This window comes from Salvelinus namaycush, chromosome 16, assembly GCF_016432855.1.
Source record: "Salvelinus namaycush isolate Seneca chromosome 16, SaNama_1.0, whole genome shotgun sequence".
In the NCBI taxonomy this organism is placed as follows: domain Eukaryota; kingdom Metazoa; phylum Chordata; class Actinopteri; order Salmoniformes; family Salmonidae; genus Salvelinus; species Salvelinus namaycush.
In genome coordinates, this window is record NC_052322.1 from 41,283,162 (window position 1) to 41,301,284 (window position 18,123).

The 18,123-nt window shown below is 45.1% G+C and overlaps 1 protein-coding gene across 1 annotated transcript in view; it reads left to right on the top strand.

The window, feature by feature from the left end:
- wnt5a (wingless-type MMTV integration site family, member 5a) overlaps nt 1–18,123 on the top strand; it is a 25,984-nt gene continuing 7,861 nt past the window's right edge. Inside the window, exons 1-3 of the mRNA XM_039011257.1 lie at nt 1–1,019; nt 4,753–4,916; nt 14,383–14,630. Of these exons, the coding sequence (XP_038867185.1) occupies nt 4,777–4,916; nt 14,383–14,630 (388 nt within the window). The 5' untranslated portion in view covers nt 1–1,019; nt 4,753–4,776. The remainder of the gene's footprint in view (nt 1,020–4,752; nt 4,917–14,382; nt 14,631–18,123) is intronic.

Genomic DNA, 18,123 nt, shown 5'->3' on the forward strand with positions numbered 1-18,123 from the left:
GGCAGGTGACAGAAGGAGAAGGAGTTGCTCTTCAACACACACACACACACTACCGGGCGGGGGTTATCACCACGAGCGTAACTTCTCCAAGCGACTTCTCCATCTCACACAGTACTGCTGTTTGGAGTCTTCTTCCAGTGGCGAGCTTGGAGTGGATTTGCGGCAATTCGTGTCTTCCACCACTCAAAGTTGGATGTGTTGAACGGACTTTTTGCGGGTAAAGTTTTTGTTACAGAGTAAATCAACCGAGGAGTTCAGGAGAGAGCAGCGTATTTCTGCAGAATGGAGGATGAAATAACGGCATCAGGTTTGTGGCGAGGAACCCTGCAGTGTGGATGTTACCACAGGTAGAACACGCTCTGAGTTCAAGGTGTCACCGCTGTAGGATCATCTCTCCTCACCTATCACCAGTTCATGTGTTTACCTGCGCTTTACACACTAGTGCCAGCCCGTCGGAACCTCTACAAAGCCTTCGGAACCTCTACAAATCTGCAAGGAATCTTGGAAGGATAAAGCTACCGCTATTAATCCTCCCAACCATCAAAAGAGCGTTGGCAACAGTTTATTACAGCTGACGTTTCTGGCCACGGGCACTTGCTAGTTAGTTTCTTGTGAATTTTTTATTTGTCATTAAGTGTTTCCGCGGATTCACGCCCACGTTTGTTAAAGGCTCTAATTATTTATAGTGCTGCTGGACATTGTAAATAACCTCCGTCGTCTCTGAAAGAGCTCTCCTCTCCGCTGTCCCGCGCATTCGTCGATAACGGATCGCCTATGCCAGTCTTCCGACACTGAGCCGCAGGACTACCACGGTTACTGCCACCTTCCTCCATTACACACCGTACACTATCCCGTACAACCCCGATTTAGCACTAACTGCTTTGGATTGAAACCGACCTGAGCCAACGATATAAGTACAAGGAGTCTCTCGAGCCCACTACGGCCTTGGCACTGGAATTATTCCTTTAATAATCATCTCACCAAAGTGGATTATCGTTCGTAAAGAATTGTTTTCCGTGGTGAGTATAGTTTGCTCTATGATTTTGTTCGTTATCGAATAGTTATTTAGAGATCGGTTAGCAACTAAAAAAACTAAAACCTTTTCCCAAATTATGTCCTCGATTCTTGGCATGCTTAGGACTCATTTTTCGTTAGGAATGATTCTCGTTTGTTTGACCGCAGCCTGCAACCTATCCAAAAGCATTTTTCTCTTAACCATTATAATTTTTCTCCTGAAGTACACTTTTTAAAACTCTTTGTTTGTGCAGTGTTAAACTAATGCCACATGTTTTAATTTGTAATGCCACCCTTGCTCTCTCTGTTTCTCTCTCCGTATGCTCTGCTCCCTCTCCGTCCATCAAAACATAGACTCTGGCTCCCTCCTCTGGCCTTCTAAAACGAGATGTGTGTGTGTGTGTGTGTGTGTGTGTGTGTGTGTGTGTGTGTGTGTGTGTGTGTGTGTGTGTGTGTGTGTGTGTGTGTGTGTGTGTGTGTGTGTGTGCTGGAAACTGATATGCATTGATCAATATTAGGTAACACTTAATTCATCTATTTATGTTGACTATGTTAATAAAAAAACACAGCGTCCCTGAAGGCGATTTTTCATGCATTTAATCTACATCTGACATGGACATAAACTGATTTATTCATTATCCTTCCAAGAATAATCAATAAACCATGTCAAGGACGCTTTTTATAGAAGCATTTATTTGTCTATTAATCTGACAATAAATGATTGACCTACATGGGCCTACGTTTTACACCTTGACCATGTTTATTTTCTCTTCTGAGTTGTTCTCAGAAACAGAAACAGGCTATGTTAAATATTTGAAACGAACTATTTAAATATTGACCGATATTTCGTATTATGGCTTAGGCTTAATTTATTCCCCTGTAAATGTGTAGATGGTATTAATTTATTGTTCTCGACTATTATACAGGGGTATCAAAACCAACGCACTTGTTTGTGCTTAAATTGGTTTTAGCCTGTAAGATTTTAACATTAATTTAGTCAACTTGATTAGCTGATATGTAATAGACACTTTTTTTTGCCTGTCCAAGTCCATTCATGATTCTTCACTGCTCAGGGTGGAGACGAAATTAGGCCGTTTCCATCATAATTCAATAGCCCTACTCGGTGTGCGCTGACCATATCGTTAATACCGGGGAGTGGTGGTCTGAACTGTGTTTTCTCTGCATCACTTGCTTGTTGGGTTCATTCAAGAAAATAAATGACTATTCAAAAAATGTTTGGAATTAATTGGAATTTCATTCAATTGAACCCCTGAATTGACGAAATGGAGGAGTCTCCTCAAACCTGGTTGTTTATATGACAGGTCACGGTTACCGGTTAAAGGTTAGCCTTCCACTGTTTCAGCTTTCACGTGCACACAATTGCTCTCCCTATTTCAGCCCACTCCATGCACCCGTAGGACTGAAGGAAGCCAGCAATATATGAGACAAGCGGTGGCTATCATTCAGACTAATGTAGGCTATACATTTTAGTTTATAACTGATCTGATGTAACCGGGCCGGGCATTTTTCACGGCCTATATAAAAATGGGGATTTTAGCCGCCAGCCCGAAAGGCAGCGCGCAAACTGAAAGTGTGTGTGCGCGTGTGAGTGACAGAACATTTGGAATGACTATTACTCAGCGATTACTCTGGAAAATACACATCTTGACAAATTAGCCGCCTCCCAGTCACTATAGCCTCTAAAATGACCACGCAGAGATGCCACTTTATAAACAGCAGGAAACATTTGAGGGAAATGATTTAGACTGTTATGCCGTTGCCTTTTCATTAGAATCAGAACAGCGGGATTCAAATGATTCCAGACACAAAAACGGAATTGGATTTATAGGCTCATACTTCTGAAATTATGCAAACTCGTTTGCAAATTTCGCATTAAAATCACGTTTTTCAAATGTAATTTACAGTTAATAAAATCTCAACTTCACCTGGACATGGACACTGTAACCTACCACCCAGTAAGTAGTTGGTTGTTGGCCTGCATGTATCGCTTCAAAGCGTATGTCATACTAATAAGAAATTACGTTTTCAAAAAACACACACACTATGTTTTTAAAGATGTCCATTTAGGTTTTCATATTGTCATTATTTAAAATGTAGTAGCCTTCCAATTCCACATTTAATATTTTTTATTTTATATATATGAACTACACATTTATAAACTTAATGTAGATAAATATCTACATGAACGCATTCTGCGCATTTTTTTAAATTCAAATAATAGGTTATTCCTTGGTGAACGCTTGTTATTAGGACGATTAGTGTTATAATAACTTACTTACAAAATGATCATGTAACGAATTAACGAATAAAATAGCTAAAAGTGCATTCATTTGGATGTAAAAGTTTTAATTTCCAAAGCCACAGAAAAATATTTTTTTGGGGAATAGGACAGTCGTGTAACTGGGTCACGAACGGATAAATAGCCTAATGTGTAGGCTTCCATTAAATTATGGACAGTTTTGTGTTTATTTCGTACAATTTAAAATTATCCTAAAATAGTATTTGTTAAAAAAGATGACGCAATTAAATAATAATACAATTAATAGTTTACATAACTTCCTCATAACTCAATAAATAGCTTATACTTGTCTAGTAATTGATTTAATCAACATAGCTTAGCCTAAGCCTAATACACCTTAAACAATAATTTCACATCGTCATGAATTGAAATAGGTCTAGTGATTGGTCAAATGCGAAAGCAATATTTAAGCTAAACGCGAACTGGAAAAACGTGTCCCGAACAGAGTGGGGGAGAGGCGTATAGGACATTTCATCAATGGACTAGGATCCTTTAAGGAGATACCGACTTAAGAAACAGAATATGAAAATATATTTAGAGCTTCTGTAGGAATGTGTGTATTTTTATCTCATCTGTTTTTAACTGCGCATTACATGTCAATTTAAGTGCATCACTGTGCTGCAGTTGAACAGAGGGGGTCTCTCTCTCTCTCTCCTTGTCTGATTGGCGCAGGAGAAGAATGCTCTTATCGTTGGTATAATGAACTGTCTGTCTGGTAGGAATGTCTGGTTGAAGGGGGTTTGAAGGCCATTGTTATTCTGCCTTCTGTGATTCACACACTCACCTGCTGCCAAAGGACTGCTCTGCTGCAAGCACCGATGGCCCCAGGCCTCTCAACACAAGGCTCAAACACACACACACACACACACACACACACACACACACACACACACACACACACACACACACACACACACACACACATACACACGTGCACACGCACACGCACTCACACACATGCTCACACACACACACACACACACACACACACACACACACACACACACACACACACACACACACACACACACACACACATGCTCACACACACATGCTCACACATGCTCACACACACATGCGCACACACAGATATATGTATATGTGTGTATATATAGAGATATATATATATATGTATGTACACACACAGAGGGAGAGCAACAGTACACTCATAAGTAATGTTTCTTTATCTCTCTGACAGTCACACACCACATACCATACACAGCATTTTGGAACTCCCTCTTAATTAACCCTTTCACAGTCTGGCTGAGGAGACAGATGGACTTAGACAGACAGGATATGTGTACAGTCCTCTGTTCTGTGTGTGTGTATGAGCGTGCATGTGGACTGGCTATCGGTTGTGTGTGTGTGTGTGTGTGTGAGTGCCCGTCTGATCTGTCTGTTCTGCCGTCTCTCCACAGAGCTGATCCAGTAACTGATCCAGCATGTTGTTCCTGCGGCGGCTGGTGCGTGTATGCTGTCCCTCGGCACCGGCGGGGAGTGTGTTGGACTCCAGACAGTGTGTGTTCGCCCTCACACTGCTCACACTGCTCCTGCAGGTGGTGGTGGAGGCCAACTCATGGTGGTATGTATACTCTACATTATACTGCCCTACTCTCAATGTGGTGGCTGTGCCAGAGTGGTGGCTGTGCCAGAGTGGTGGCTGTGCCAGAGTGGTGGCTGTGCTAGAGTGGTGGCTGTGCCATTGGATCCCCTGCCCCTCCCTCTCTCTCTCTCTGTGAGTGTGAGACGGGCTGCTCCGATCCCACCACATGATACAACATGCTGACACTTACTCTGTCTCTCTGTCTCTCTGTCTCTCTGTCTCTCTGCCTCTCTGCCTCTCTGCCTCTCTGCCTCTCTGTCTCTCTGTCTCTCTGTCTCTCTGCCTCTCTGCCTCTCTGCCTCTCTGTCTCTCTGTCTCTCTGTCTCTCTGTCTCTCTGTCTCCATGTCTCTCTGTCTCTCTGTCTTTCTGACTCCATGTCTCTCTGACTCCCATGTTTTCATGTCTCTCTGACTCAATGTCTCTCTAACTCCATGTCTCTCTGTCTTTCTGACTACATGTCTCTCTGATTCCATGTTTTCATGTCTCTCTGACTCCATGTTTTCATGTCTCTCTGACTCCATGTCTCTCTGACTCCATGTTTTCATGTCTCTCTGACTCCATGTCTCTCTGACTCCATGTTTTCATGTCTCTCTGACTCCATGTCTCTCTGTCTTTCTGACTCCATGTCTCCATGTCTCTCTGACTCCATGTCTCTCTGACTCCATGTCTCTATGACTCCATGTCTCTATGACTTCATGTTTTCATGTCTCTCTGACTCCATGGCTCTCTGTCTTTCTGACTCCATGTCTCTCTGACTCCATGTTTTCATGTCTCTCTGTCTCTGGCTCCATGTCTCTCTGGCTCAATGTCTCTCTGACTCCATGTCTCTCTGACTCCATGTCTCTCTGACTCCACGTCTCTGACTCCATGTCTCTCTGGCTCCATGTTTCTCTGTCTCTCTGACTCCATGTCTCTCTGTCTCTCTGACTCCATGTCTCCCTGACTCCATGTCTCTCTGACTCCATGTCTCTCTGACTCCATGTCTCCATGTCTCTCTGACTCCATGTCTCTCTGACTCTCTGTCTCTGGCTCCATGTCTCTCTGACTCCATGTCTCCATGTCTCTCTGACTCCATGTCTCTCTGACTCCATGTCTCCATGTCTTTCTGACTCCATGTCTCTCTGACTCCATGTCTCCATGTCTCTGTGACTCCATGTCTCTCTGACTCCATGGCTCCATGTCTCTCTGACTCCATGTCTCTCTGACTCCATGTCTCCATGTCTCTCTGACTCCATGTCTCTCTGGCTCCATGTCTCTCTGACTCCATGTCTCTCTGACTCCATGTCTCTCTGTTTCTGACTCCATGTTGTGTGTGGTAGTGTGTGTGTGTCTGTGGTAGTGTGTGTGTGTGTCTGTGGTAGTGTGTCTGTGGTAGTGTGTGTGTGTCTGTCTGTGGTAGTGTGTGTGTGTCTGTATGTGGTAGCGTGTGTATCTGTGGTAGTGTGTGTGTGTGTGTGTGTGTGTCTGCTAAGTGTGTGGGTGTGTGTGTGTGTCTGCTCAGTGTGTGTGTGTGTGTGTCTGCTAAGTGTGTGGGTGTGTGTGTGTGTCTGTGGTAGTGTGTGTATCTGTGGTAGTGTGTGTTTGTGTGTGTGTCTGCGTCTGTGGTGGTGTCTGTGGTAGTGTGTGCATGTGTGTCTGTGGTAGTGTGTGTGTGTCTGTGGTAGTGGGTGTGTGTCTGTGGTAGTGTGTGTGTGTGGCTTTGGTAGTGTGTGTGTGTGTGTGTGGCTGTGGTTGTGTGGCTGTGGTTGTGTGTGTGTGTGTGTGTCTGTGGTGATAGTGTGGTTGAGTGGCTGTGGTAGTGTTTGTGGCTGTGGTAGTGTGTGTGTCTGTGGTAGTGTGTGTCTGTGGTAGTGTGTGTCTGTGGTAGTGTGTGTGTGTGTGTCTGTGGTAGTGTGTGTGTGTGTGTGTGTGTGTGTGTGTGTGTGTGTGTGTGTGTGTGTGTGTGTGTCTGTGGTGGTAGTGTGTCTGTCTGTGGTAGTTTGTGTGTGTGTGTGTGTGTGTGTGTGTGTGTGTGTGTGTGTGTGTGTGTGTGTGTGTGTGTGTGTGTGTGTGTGTGTGGTAGTGTGTGTGTGTCTGTGGTAGTGTGTGTATCTGTGGTAGTGTGTGTGTGTGTGTGTGTGTGTCTGTGGTAGTGTGTGTGGCTGTGGTAGTGTGTGTGAATGTGTGTGTGTGGCTTTGGTAGTGTGTGTGTGTGTGTGTGACTGTGGTAGTGTGTGTGTGGCTGTGGTAGTGTGTGCATGGCAGTGTGTGTGTGTGTGTGTGTCGGTGGTAGTGTGTGTGTGGCTGTGGTAGTGTGTGTGTGGCAGTGTGTGTGTCTGTCGGTGGTAGTGTGTGTGTGTGTGTGTCGGTGGTAGTGTGTGTGTGATAGTGTGTGTGTGTGTGGTAGTGTGTGTGTCTGTGGTGGCAGTGTGTGTGTGTGGCAGTGTGTGTGTGTGGTAGTGTGTGTGTGTGTCTGTGGTAGTGTGTGTGTGTGTGTCTGTGGTAGTGTGTGTGTGTGTGTCTGTCTGTGGTAGGGTGTGTCTGTGTGATAATGTGTGTGTGTGTCTGTGTGTGTGGTAGTGTGTGTGTCTGTGGTGGCGTGTGTGTGTCTGTATATGTGGTGGTGTCTGTGGTAGTGTGTGTGTCTGTGGTGGCGTATGTGTGTGTGTGTGTCTGTGTATGTGTGTGTGTCTGTGGTGGCGTGTGTGTGTGTTTGTCTGTGTATGTGGTGGTGTCTGTGGTAGTTTGTGTGTGTGTGTGGCTGTGGTTGTGTGTGTGTGTGTGTGTGTGTGTGTGTCGGTGGTGGTGTGTGTGTGTGTGTCTGTGGTGGAGTGTGGTTGTGTGGCTGTGGTAGTGTGTGTGTCTGTGGTAGTGTGTGTCTGTGTGTGTCTGTGGTAGGGTGTGTGTGTTTGTGTGGTAGTGTGTGTGTCTGTGGTGGCAGTGTGTGTGTGTGTGGCTGTGGTAGTTTGTGTCTGTGGTAGTGTGTGGCTGTGGTAGTGTGTGACAGTGTGTGTGTGTGTGTGTGTGTGTGTGTGTGTGTGTGTGTGTGTGTGTGTGTGTGTGTGTGTGTGTGTGTGTGTGTGTGTGTGTCTGTGGTAGTGTGTGTTTGTGTGCGGTAGTGTGTGTGTGTCTGTGGTGGTAGTGTGTGGTAGTGTGTGTGTGTGTGTGTCTGTGGTAGCGTGTGTGCGACTGTGGTAGTGTGTGCGTGTGTCTGTGGTACTGTGTGTCTGTGTGTCTTTGGTCGTGTGCGGCTGTGGTAGTGTCTGGTGGTGTGTGTGTCTGTGTGTCTGTGGTAGTGTGTGTGTCTGTGGTAGTGTGTGTCTGATGTAGTGTGTGTGTGGCTGTATGTGGTAGTGTGTGTGTGTGTGGCGTCGTGTGTGTCTGTTGTTGTGTGTGTGCATGTGTCTGTCTGTGGTTGTGTGTGTGTGTGTCTGTGGTTGTATGTCTGCGGCAGTGTGTGTGTCTGTGGTTGTGTGTGTGTGTGTGTGTCTGGTGGTGTTTGTGTGTCAGTGTGTCTGTGGTGGTGTCGGTGGCTGTGTGTGTGTGTGTGTGTGTCTGTGGCAGTGTCGGTGGCTGTGTGTGTGTGCGTGTGCCTGTCTGTGGTTGTGTGTCTGCGGTAGTGTGTGTGTCTGTGTTTGTGTTTGTGTGAATGTGTGTGTCTGTGTTTGTGTTTGTGTTTGTGTGTATGTGTGTGTCTGTGGTGGTGTGTCTGTGGTAGTGTGTGTGTGTGTGTGTGTGTGTGTGTGTGTGTGTGTGTGTGTGTGTGTGTGTGTGTGTGTGTGTGTGTGTGTGTGTGTGTGTGTCTGGCTGTGATGGTGTGTATGTCTGTGGTAGTGTGTTTGTGTGTGTGTGTCTGTGGTAGTGTGTGTGTGGGTGTTTGTCTGTGGTAGTGTCTGTGTCTGTGTGTCTGTGGTAGTGTCTTTGGTAGTGTGTGTGTGGGTGTTTGTCTCTGGTATTGTGTGTCTGTGTGTGTGCGTGTGTGTGTGTGTGTGTGTAGTGGTGTGTTTGTGGCTGTGGTAGTGTGTTGGTGTGTCTGTGGTGGTGTGTGTGTCTGTGGTAGTGTGTCTGTCTGGCTGTGGTGGTGTGTATGTCTGTGGTAGTGTCTGTGGTAGTGTGTCTGTGGCCGTGTCTGTGGAAGTGTGTGTGAGTGTTTTGACTGTGGTGGTGTGTCTGGCTGTGGTGGTGTGTATGTGTTTGTCTGTGGTTGTGCGTCTGCGGTAGGGTGTCTGTGGCAGCGTGTCTGTACTAGTGTTTCTGCGGCTGTGTGTCTGTGGCTGTTTGTCTGTGATTGTGTGTCGGTGGTGGTGTGTGTGGTGGTGTGTGTGTGTGTCTGTGGTAGTGTGTCTCTGTGGTATTGTGTTTGTGGTAGTGTGTGTGTCTTTGGTGTGTGTGTCTGTGGTTGTGTGTGTGTGTGTGTCTGTCTGTGGTGGTGTGTGTATGTGGTTGTGTGTGTATGTGGGTGTGGCTGTGGTAGTGTGTGGGTGTGCCTGTGGTGGTGTGTCTGGTGGTGTGTGTGTGTGTGTGCGTCTGTGGTAGTGTGTGTGTGTGTGTGTGTGTGTGTGTGGCTGTGGTAGTGTGTGTGGCGGTGTGTCTGTGGCAGTGTGTATGTGGTAGTGCGTCTGTGATTGTGTGTGTGTTGTAGTGTGTGTTGGTGTGTCTGTGGTAGTGTGTGTGTGTGTGTGTGTGTGTGTGTGTGTGTGTGTGTGTGTGTGTGTGTGTGTGTGTGTGTGTGTGTGTGTGTTTCTGTGGTTGTGTGTGTGTTTCCGTGGTAGGTTGTTTGTGTCGGTAGTCGTGTGTGTGTGTGTCTGTGGTAGTGTGTGTGTGTCTCTGGTGGTGTGTGTGTGTGTGTGTGTGTGTGTGTCTGTGTGGTAGTGTGTGTCTGTGGTTATGTGGCAGTGTGTGTGTTTCTGTGGTAGTGTGTGTGTGTGTGTGTGTTTCTAAGGTGTGTGTGTGTGTGTGTGTCTCTGTGGTAGTGTGTGTGTGTGTCTGTGGTGGTGTGTGTGTGTGTGTGTCTGTGGTAGTGTGTGTGTGTGTCTCTGTGGTTGTATCTGTAGTGTGTGTGTGTGTGTGTCTATGGTAGTGTGTGTGTCTGTGGTAGTGTATGTTTATCTCTGGTTGTGTGTGTGTGTGTGGTAGTGTCTGTGTTTATTTGGTAGTGTGTGTGTGTGTGTGTGTTTCTGTGGTAGTGTGTGTGTGTGTGTGTTTCTGTGGCTGTGTGTGTGTGTGTGTGTGTGTGTCTGTGGTTGTGTGTATGTTTCCGTGGTAGGTTGTTTGTGTCTCTGGTGGTGTGTGTGTGTGTGTGTGTGTGTGTCTGTGTGGTAGTGTGTGTCTGTGGTTGTGTGGCAGTGTGTGTGTGTCTGTGGTAGTGTGTGTGTGTGTGTGTTTCTAAGGTAGTGTGTGTGTGTGTGTGTGTGTCTCTGTGGTAGTGTGTGTGTGTGTCTGTGGTGGTGTGTGTGTGTGTGTCTCTGTGGTTGTATCTGTAGTGTGGTAGTGTGTGTCTGTGCTAGTGTGTGTCTGTGGTAGTGTGTGTGTGTGTTTCTGTGGTAGTGTGTGTGTGTGTGTGTGTGTTTCTGTGGTTGTGTGTGTGTGTGTGTGTGTGTGTGTCTGTGCTTGTGTGTGTGTGTGTGTGTGTGTGTGTGTGTGTGTGTGTGTGTGTGTGTGTGTGTGTATGTTTCCGTGGTAGGTTGTTTGTGTCGGTAGTATTGTGTGTGTGTGTGTGTGTGTCTGTGGTTGTGTGTGTCTGTGGTGGTGTGTGTGGTTGTGTGTGTATGTGGTTGTGTGTGTCTGTGGTAGTGTGTGTGTGTGTGTGTGTGGTTCTGTGTGTGTGGTAGTGTGTGTGTGTCTGTGGTTGTGTGTCTGTGGTAGTGTGGTAGTGTGTGTGTGTGTGTGTGTGTTGTGTGTGTCTGTGGTATTGTGTGTGTGTGTAATTGTGTGTGTGTCTGTGGTATTGTGTGTGTGTGTGTGGTAGTGTGTGTGTGTGTCTGTGATTGTGTGTGTGTGTGTGTGTGTGTGTGTGTGTGTGTGTGTGTGTGTGTGTGTGTGTGTGTGTGTGTGTGTGTTGTGTGTGTCTGTGGTATTGTGTGTGTGTGTAATTGTGTGTGTGTCTGTGGTATTGTGTGTGTGTGTGGTAGTGTGTGTGTGTGTCTGTGATTGTGTGTGTGTGTGTGTGTGTGTGTGTGTGTGTGTGTGTGTGTGTGTGTGTGTGTGTGTGTGTGTGTGTGTGTGTGTGGTAGTGTGTGTGTCTGGTAGTGTGTGAGTGTGTGTGTGTTTGTGTGGTAGTGTTTGTGTGTGGGTGTGTGTGTGTTGTAGTGTGTGTGTTGTAGTGTGTGGTAGTGTGTGTGTGGTTGTGTTTGGTTGTGTGTGGTAGTGTGTGTGGTAGTGTGTGTGTGTGGTAGTGTGTGTGTGTGTGTGGTAGTGTGTGGTAGTGTGGTAGTGTGTGGTTTGTGTGTGTGGTTTGTGTGTGTGGTTTGTGTGGTAGTGTGTATGTGTGTGGTAGTGTGTGTGTGTGTGTTTTGTGTGGTAGTGTTTGTGTGTGTGGTAGTGTGTGTGTGGTAGTGTGTGTGTGTGGTTTGTGTGTGTGGTAGTGTGTGTGTGTGGTTTGTGTGGTAGTGTGTGTGTGTGGTAGTGTGGTAGTGTTTGTGTAGTAGTGTGTGTGTGTGTGGTAGTGTGTGTGGTAGTGTTTGTGTAGTAGTGTGTGTGTGTGGTAGTGTGGTAGTGTGTGTGTGGTTTGTGTGGTAGTGTGTGGTAGTGTGTGTGGTAGTGTGGTAGTGTGTGTGGTAGTGTGTGTGGTAGTGTGTGTGTGTGTAACGGCTGTCTAATGCCTCCTCCTTGGATGAGGAGAAGGAGTAAGGGTCGAACCAAAACGCAGCGTTGTATGGGCTTGTATGTTTTGGGCTTGACTCACAGGTTTCCAGCCTCGCCTCCGTGCTGCCTCCTCATACCACCGCCTCTCAGCTTTAGCTGCCTCCAGCTCTTCACGAGGGCGGCGATATTCTCCTGGCTGTGCCCATGGACCTTTTCCGTCCAATATTTCCTCCCATGTCCATGAATCCTGCGATCGCTGTTGCTTTCTCCCACGCCGCTTGGTCCTTTGTTGGTGGGTGATTCTGTAACGGCTGTCTACTGCCTCCTCCTCGGATGAGGAGAAGGAGTAAGGGTCGGACCAAAACGCAGCGTTGTATGCAGACATAATGGAATTTATTAAAGAAAGACGAAACACGAAAACTCTTACACAAACTACAAAACAACAAATGACCATAGACAGACCTGCACTTGAGAACTTACATATAGACACGAAGAACGCACGAACAGGAAAGACTAGCCAAACGAACGAACAAACGAAACAGTCCCGTGTGGTGCAACAGACACAGACACAGGAACAATCACCCACAAACAAACAGTGAGAACAGCCTACCTTAATATGGTTCTCAATCAGAGGAAACGTCAAACACCTGCCTCTAATTGAGAACCATATCAGGCAACACATTTAACCCCACATAGAAACACATAACATAGACTACCCACCCAGCTCACGTCCTGACCAACTAAACAAAGTTAAACAAAGGAAAATAAGGTCAGGAACGTGACAGTGTGTGGTAGTGTGTGTGTGTTTGCCAGTAGGAGACAAGTCTAAATGTGAACATGCAGATGAGAGACAGAGATAATAGAGAGATAATAGGTTTTATACAGTGTTGACACATCACCATAGGAGCATTGATCAAATTACATCAGATTTTGATCCTGTTAGTGTCTGTATCTGCGTGTGTGGTTGTATGCTGTGTATACAGTATTTGTAACATGTTTTCTACTTGTTTATAGCACACACACACACACACACACACACACACACACACACACACACACACACACACACACACTACCACACACACACACACACACACACACACACACACACACACACACACACACACACACACACACACACACACACACACACACACACACACACACTACCACAGACTCACACATTATCACACACAGAATTAGCTACTGTAGACATAATGCTGAGGTGTGTGTGACTTTCCTCCAGTAAAAGACACGCAGGTGCAAATGATTTACTGTGTCAGAGCGAGTGGGGTGTGTGTGTGTGTGTGTGTGTGTGTCTGTGTGTGTGTGTGAGAGTGTGTGTGTGTGTGTGTGTGTGTGTGTGTGTGTGTGTGTGTGTGTGTGTGTGTGTGTGTGTGTGTGTGTGTGTGTGTGTGTCTGTGTGTGTCTGTGTGTGTGTGTGTGAGAGTGTGAGAGAAGGGGGAGGGGTGTTTTCCCTCCCTCCCTGGCTGCTCTCCTCAGTAGATCTGGTTACAGTGGAGGCTAATTGTGCTGCTCTGGGGAGGTTAGGACGAGCTGCTCTAAGTGTGTGTGTGCGCACACCTGTGTGTATGTGTGTGCGCCTGTGTGTGTGCGTGCGCGCCTGTGTGTGTGTGTGTGTGTGTGTGTGTGTGTGTGTGTGTGTGTGTGTGTGTGTGTGTGTGTGTGTGTGTGTGTGTGTGTGTGCGCGCCTGTGTGTGTGTGCGCGCCTGTGTGTGTGTGCGCGCCTGTGTGTGTGCACGCCTGTGTGTGTGTGTGTGCGTGCGCGCCTGTGTGTGTGTAAAAGTCTAGTTGAATTGTTCTGATGATGATGATGGGTGTGCTCTGTACAGGTCTGTGACCATGAACTACATGTCCATATGCATACGTCATCAGTACCCAGCCTCTGTGTCTCCCTCTCTGTCTCCCTCTGTGTCTCCCTCTGTGTCTCCCTCTGTATCTCCCTCTGTGTCTCCCTCTGTGTCTCCCTCTGTGTCTCCCTCTCTGTCTCCCTCTGTGTCTCCCTCTGTGTCTCCCTCTGTGTCTCCCTCTGTGTCTCCCTCTCTGTCTCCCTCTGTGTCTCCCTCTGTGTCTCCCTCTGTGTCTCCCTCTGTGTCTCCCTCTGTGTCTCCCTCTCTGTCTCCCTCTGTGTCTCCCTCTGTGTCTCCCTCTGTGTCTCCCTCTCTGTATCCCTCTTTGTATCCCTCTGTGTCTCCCTCTCTGTCTCCCTCTCTGTCTCCCTCTGTGTCTCCCTCTGTGTCTCCCTCTCTGTCTCCCTCTCTGTCTCCCTCTGTCCAGGTCTCTATTAGAAAAGTGTGTTTCTCTGTCCAGGTCTCTATTAGAATAGTGTGTTTCTCTGTCCAGGTCTCTATTAGAAAAGTGTGTTTCTCTGTCCAGGTCTCTATTAGAATAGTGTGTTTCTCTGTCCAGGTCTCTATTAGAATAGTGTGTTTCTCTGTCCAGGTCTCTATTAGAATAGTGTGTTTCTCTGTTCAGGTCTCTATTAGAATAGTGTGTTTCTCTGTCCAGGTCTCTATTAGAATAGTGTGTTTCTCTGTCCAGGTCTCTATTAGAATAGTGTGTTTCTCTGTCCAGGTCTCTATTAGAATAGTGTGTTTCTCTGTCCAGGTCTCTATTAGAAAAGTGTGTTTCTCCATCCAGGTCTCTAGCCATGAACCCTCTGCTGATCCCTGAGGCCTACATCATCGGTGCCCAGCCTCTGTGCAGCCAGCTGGTGGGTCTCTCCCAGGGCCAGAAGAAGCTGTGCCAGCTGTACCAGGACCACATGCAGTATATTGGCGAGGGCGCCAAGACGGGCATCAGGGAGTGTCAGTACCAGTTCAGACACCGCCGGTGGAACTGCAGCACCGTGGACAACTCCTCCGTGTTCGGACGGGTCATGCAGATAGGTCAGTCTTTAGCTCAGTGGTGTTCTCCAGTCACAGGGAGTATAGTTTTGATACACTCCTACATTATGCTATGTGTTGTATTGTACTCTGCATGTGACAGAGGTTGAGTATCAGCGCTGGCGTAACAGAGGAGGTCATGTGTATCTACTGATTAGTTATGGGTTGTCTGTTTCTCTAGCTCTAAGTATGCACACTCTTCGTCCCCACTTCCCCTCTTTCCTACTAGACCAGAGGAGGGTTTGGCGGTCCCCTCCTCTCCTGTTGTAATGCACGGGGTGACATTGAGCAGCTGTGCTGGGGGAATAGTTTGTGGGTGAGGTCTCTTTATAATTTCACATGTGGCCTGGGGCTTCTTGGCTAGAGGCTGACATTCACAATGGGGATGAACTGCATTCAGCCTCCATGCATCTTAAACACACATGCATCCATGCAAACACACACTTTTTTTCCCCCTCTGGATTATTTACAGAGTTAAAGCTTGTGTATGTGAGAGCTAGTCTTTCACCCCTCATAGAACCCAGAGAGGTAATGGGTTTCAATCCCAGATCCCATCTCCTTATTGACAGTTTGTTTTACTGTGTGACTTCGCCACAGGAGGTGGTTTACTGCAGACATTTATTGTTCATAATTGTCACATTTAATTTAAACCAAAGCATTTCTCTCATGCCGTTCAGCCTAGCATTGTGGTCATGCTGTGGCTTGAGCATCTGTAAGAGATGAAATGAGAGGACAGGATCTGGATGAACCTAAACTATACCATTATCACCTCGAATGCGCTGTCTCTCTTTGTCTCTCTCTCTCTTTGTCTCTGTTTGTCTCTCTCTCACTTTGTCTTTGTCTCTCTCTCTCTTTGTCTCTGTCTCTCAAATTCAAATTCAAGCTGCTTTATTGGCATGAAAAACATCGTGTCATTTTTGCCAAAGCAACAATGTATACAATATACATTGTAATAAAATTATAAACAATAACAAATAATAATATAAAATGGCAGTAAATAATAATACAAAATTAAATACAAAAATAATAACAATAAAATGGTAACAGTCAGTAGTCGAATGTAATGTAATAAATATAAAAATATAAATGGAAAATTAAACTATAACTAACTTATCACTAAATAACGGTCATCTTCACCATTACATCAGTACTACAACTACTATCATCATTACCACTACTACCACCACCACCATCACTAAACTGCTATCATTACCATTACCACCCATACCACTACTACTACCACCACCATCACTAAACTGCTATCATTACCATTACCACTACTATTTGGAATGATAAACAACAATAATAATAGTAATAACAATAACAGTAATAACAATAACAGTCATAATAAGTAAGTTACTGCTTACTATGCAGATGTTATTATTCAGTGTCCCTCAGGCTATGGCAGGTAAATACATATTTGGCTGCAAGAGTAGCCATTACTCCTTCGCCCATGAGTATGTTTTGTTTTTCCTCTGGGTTTAATAAGTTAAAATTTGGAATAAATGTAGTCATTTCTGTGAATAATGAATCTCTTGGTGAGGAATATTTATCTCAGTAAAGGAGAAAGTGCATCTCTGTTTCTACCTCCCCTGTCAGGCAGTGACCACATACACACTCCTCTTTGGGTAGCCATGTCTTTTTATGTCTGCCGGTTTCTATTGCCAATCGGTGGTCACTCAGCTTGTACTTGGTAAGGATCTGTCTCTGCTTCGTATCTCTGACAGAGTAGAGATAATCAGCCAATTCATATTCTCTGTTTAGGGTCAGATAGCAGTTTAGTCGGCTTTGGGATTTTGCTTTGTTTTTCCAATGTTGTATATATGAGTCCTTTGATTGGTTCATGATTTTGTTTATTGGAATTCTTTCTTTTGAAGCAGTGCTGGTGTCAGCTTGGTTGGTTAGGTCCAACACCAGCTGACTGAGAGGGCTCGTTTCTGGGCTCAGCTCTTGGGTTTGAAGTGCTTTAAATTGCAGACTTGAATTTGGACTTGAATTTAGATGTAGACCAAATTTTAATGATCTTTTCTGTATTTTCATTATTACTGGAAAGCGGGCCAATTCTGCCCTATATGCATTAGTTGGTGTATTTCTCTGGACTTGTAGGATTTTCCGACAGAATTCTGCATGTAAGGCTTCAATTGGATGTTTGTCCCACATTTTAAAGTCCAGTTTATTGAGTGGCCCCCAAACCTCACTTCCGAAAAGAGCTATTGGTAGGGTTACACTGTCAAATATTTTGGTCCAAATTCTAATTGGGATGTTGATTTTGAATAATTTCATTTTTATTGCATAGAATGCTCTGCTGGCTTTTTCTTTGAGTGCATTCACTGCCATAATAAAGTTTCCCGATGCAGATATGGTCAGACCAAGGTAGGTGTAATTTTTAGTGTGTTCAATTATGGTGTTGTTCAGGGTGAATTTATATTTGTGTTTCTGACATCTGTTTTTTTTTGTTGGAAAATCATGATTTTCGTTTTTTGGAAATTTACTGCCAGGGCCCAATTATGGCAATATTGCTCTAGAATATTAATGTTCTGTTGAAGACCTTCTTTGGTTGGTGATAGAAGTACCAAGTCATCAGCAAATAGCAGGTATTTCACCTCTGTGTCAAATAGTGTGAGTCCTGGGGCTGGAGAATGGTCCAACATGTCTGCTAATTCATTGATATAAATGTTGAAAAGATTTGGACTCAAACTGCAGCCTTGTCTCACACCTCGACATTGTGAAAAGAATTCTGTTCTTTGGTTTTTGATTTTTATTGCACACTTGTTTTCTGTGTACATACATTTTATTAAGTCATACACCTTAACACCAAGCCCACTTTGGAGAAATAGAAATATAATCAAATGCTTTTTTAAAGTCAATAAAGCAAGCAAAGATTTTGCCCTCTTTCTTTCGGTGGACGTGTTTATTAATTAGTGTGTGTAAGGTGTATATATGGTCAGTAGTGCGATGGTTAGGGAGAAAGACAATTTGACATTTACTTATTACATTTCTTTTCTTGAAGAAAGGTTTGAATTCTTGAATTCAAAATGCTACAGAAAACCTTTCCCAAGTTACTGTTTACGCAAATTCCCCTGTAATTATTGGGGTCTGATTTGTCTCCACTTTTGTGGATAGGGGAGATGAGCCCCTGGTTCCAGACGTCAGGGAAGCAGCCAGAAGTTAAAACCATGTTGAACAATTTAAGCACAGCATTTTGCAACTCAGGTGTGCTGTTTTTCAGCATTTCGTTTCTGATGTTGTCTAGACCACAAGCCTTCTTTGATTTAATAGATTTGAGCTTTTCATTTAGTTCTTGTTGGGTTATTGGGTAATCTAATGGATTTTGGTTGTTTTTAATGACTGATTCAAGGATGTTCAATTTTTCTTTCATTTCTAATTGGTTCTGTTGTAAGTCTTTTTGTGGGATGTTTTTGTATAGATTATCAAAATAAGTTTTCCAAATTCCTACATCTTGTATGGCTAATTCTTGTGGCTTTGTTGTGCTTAA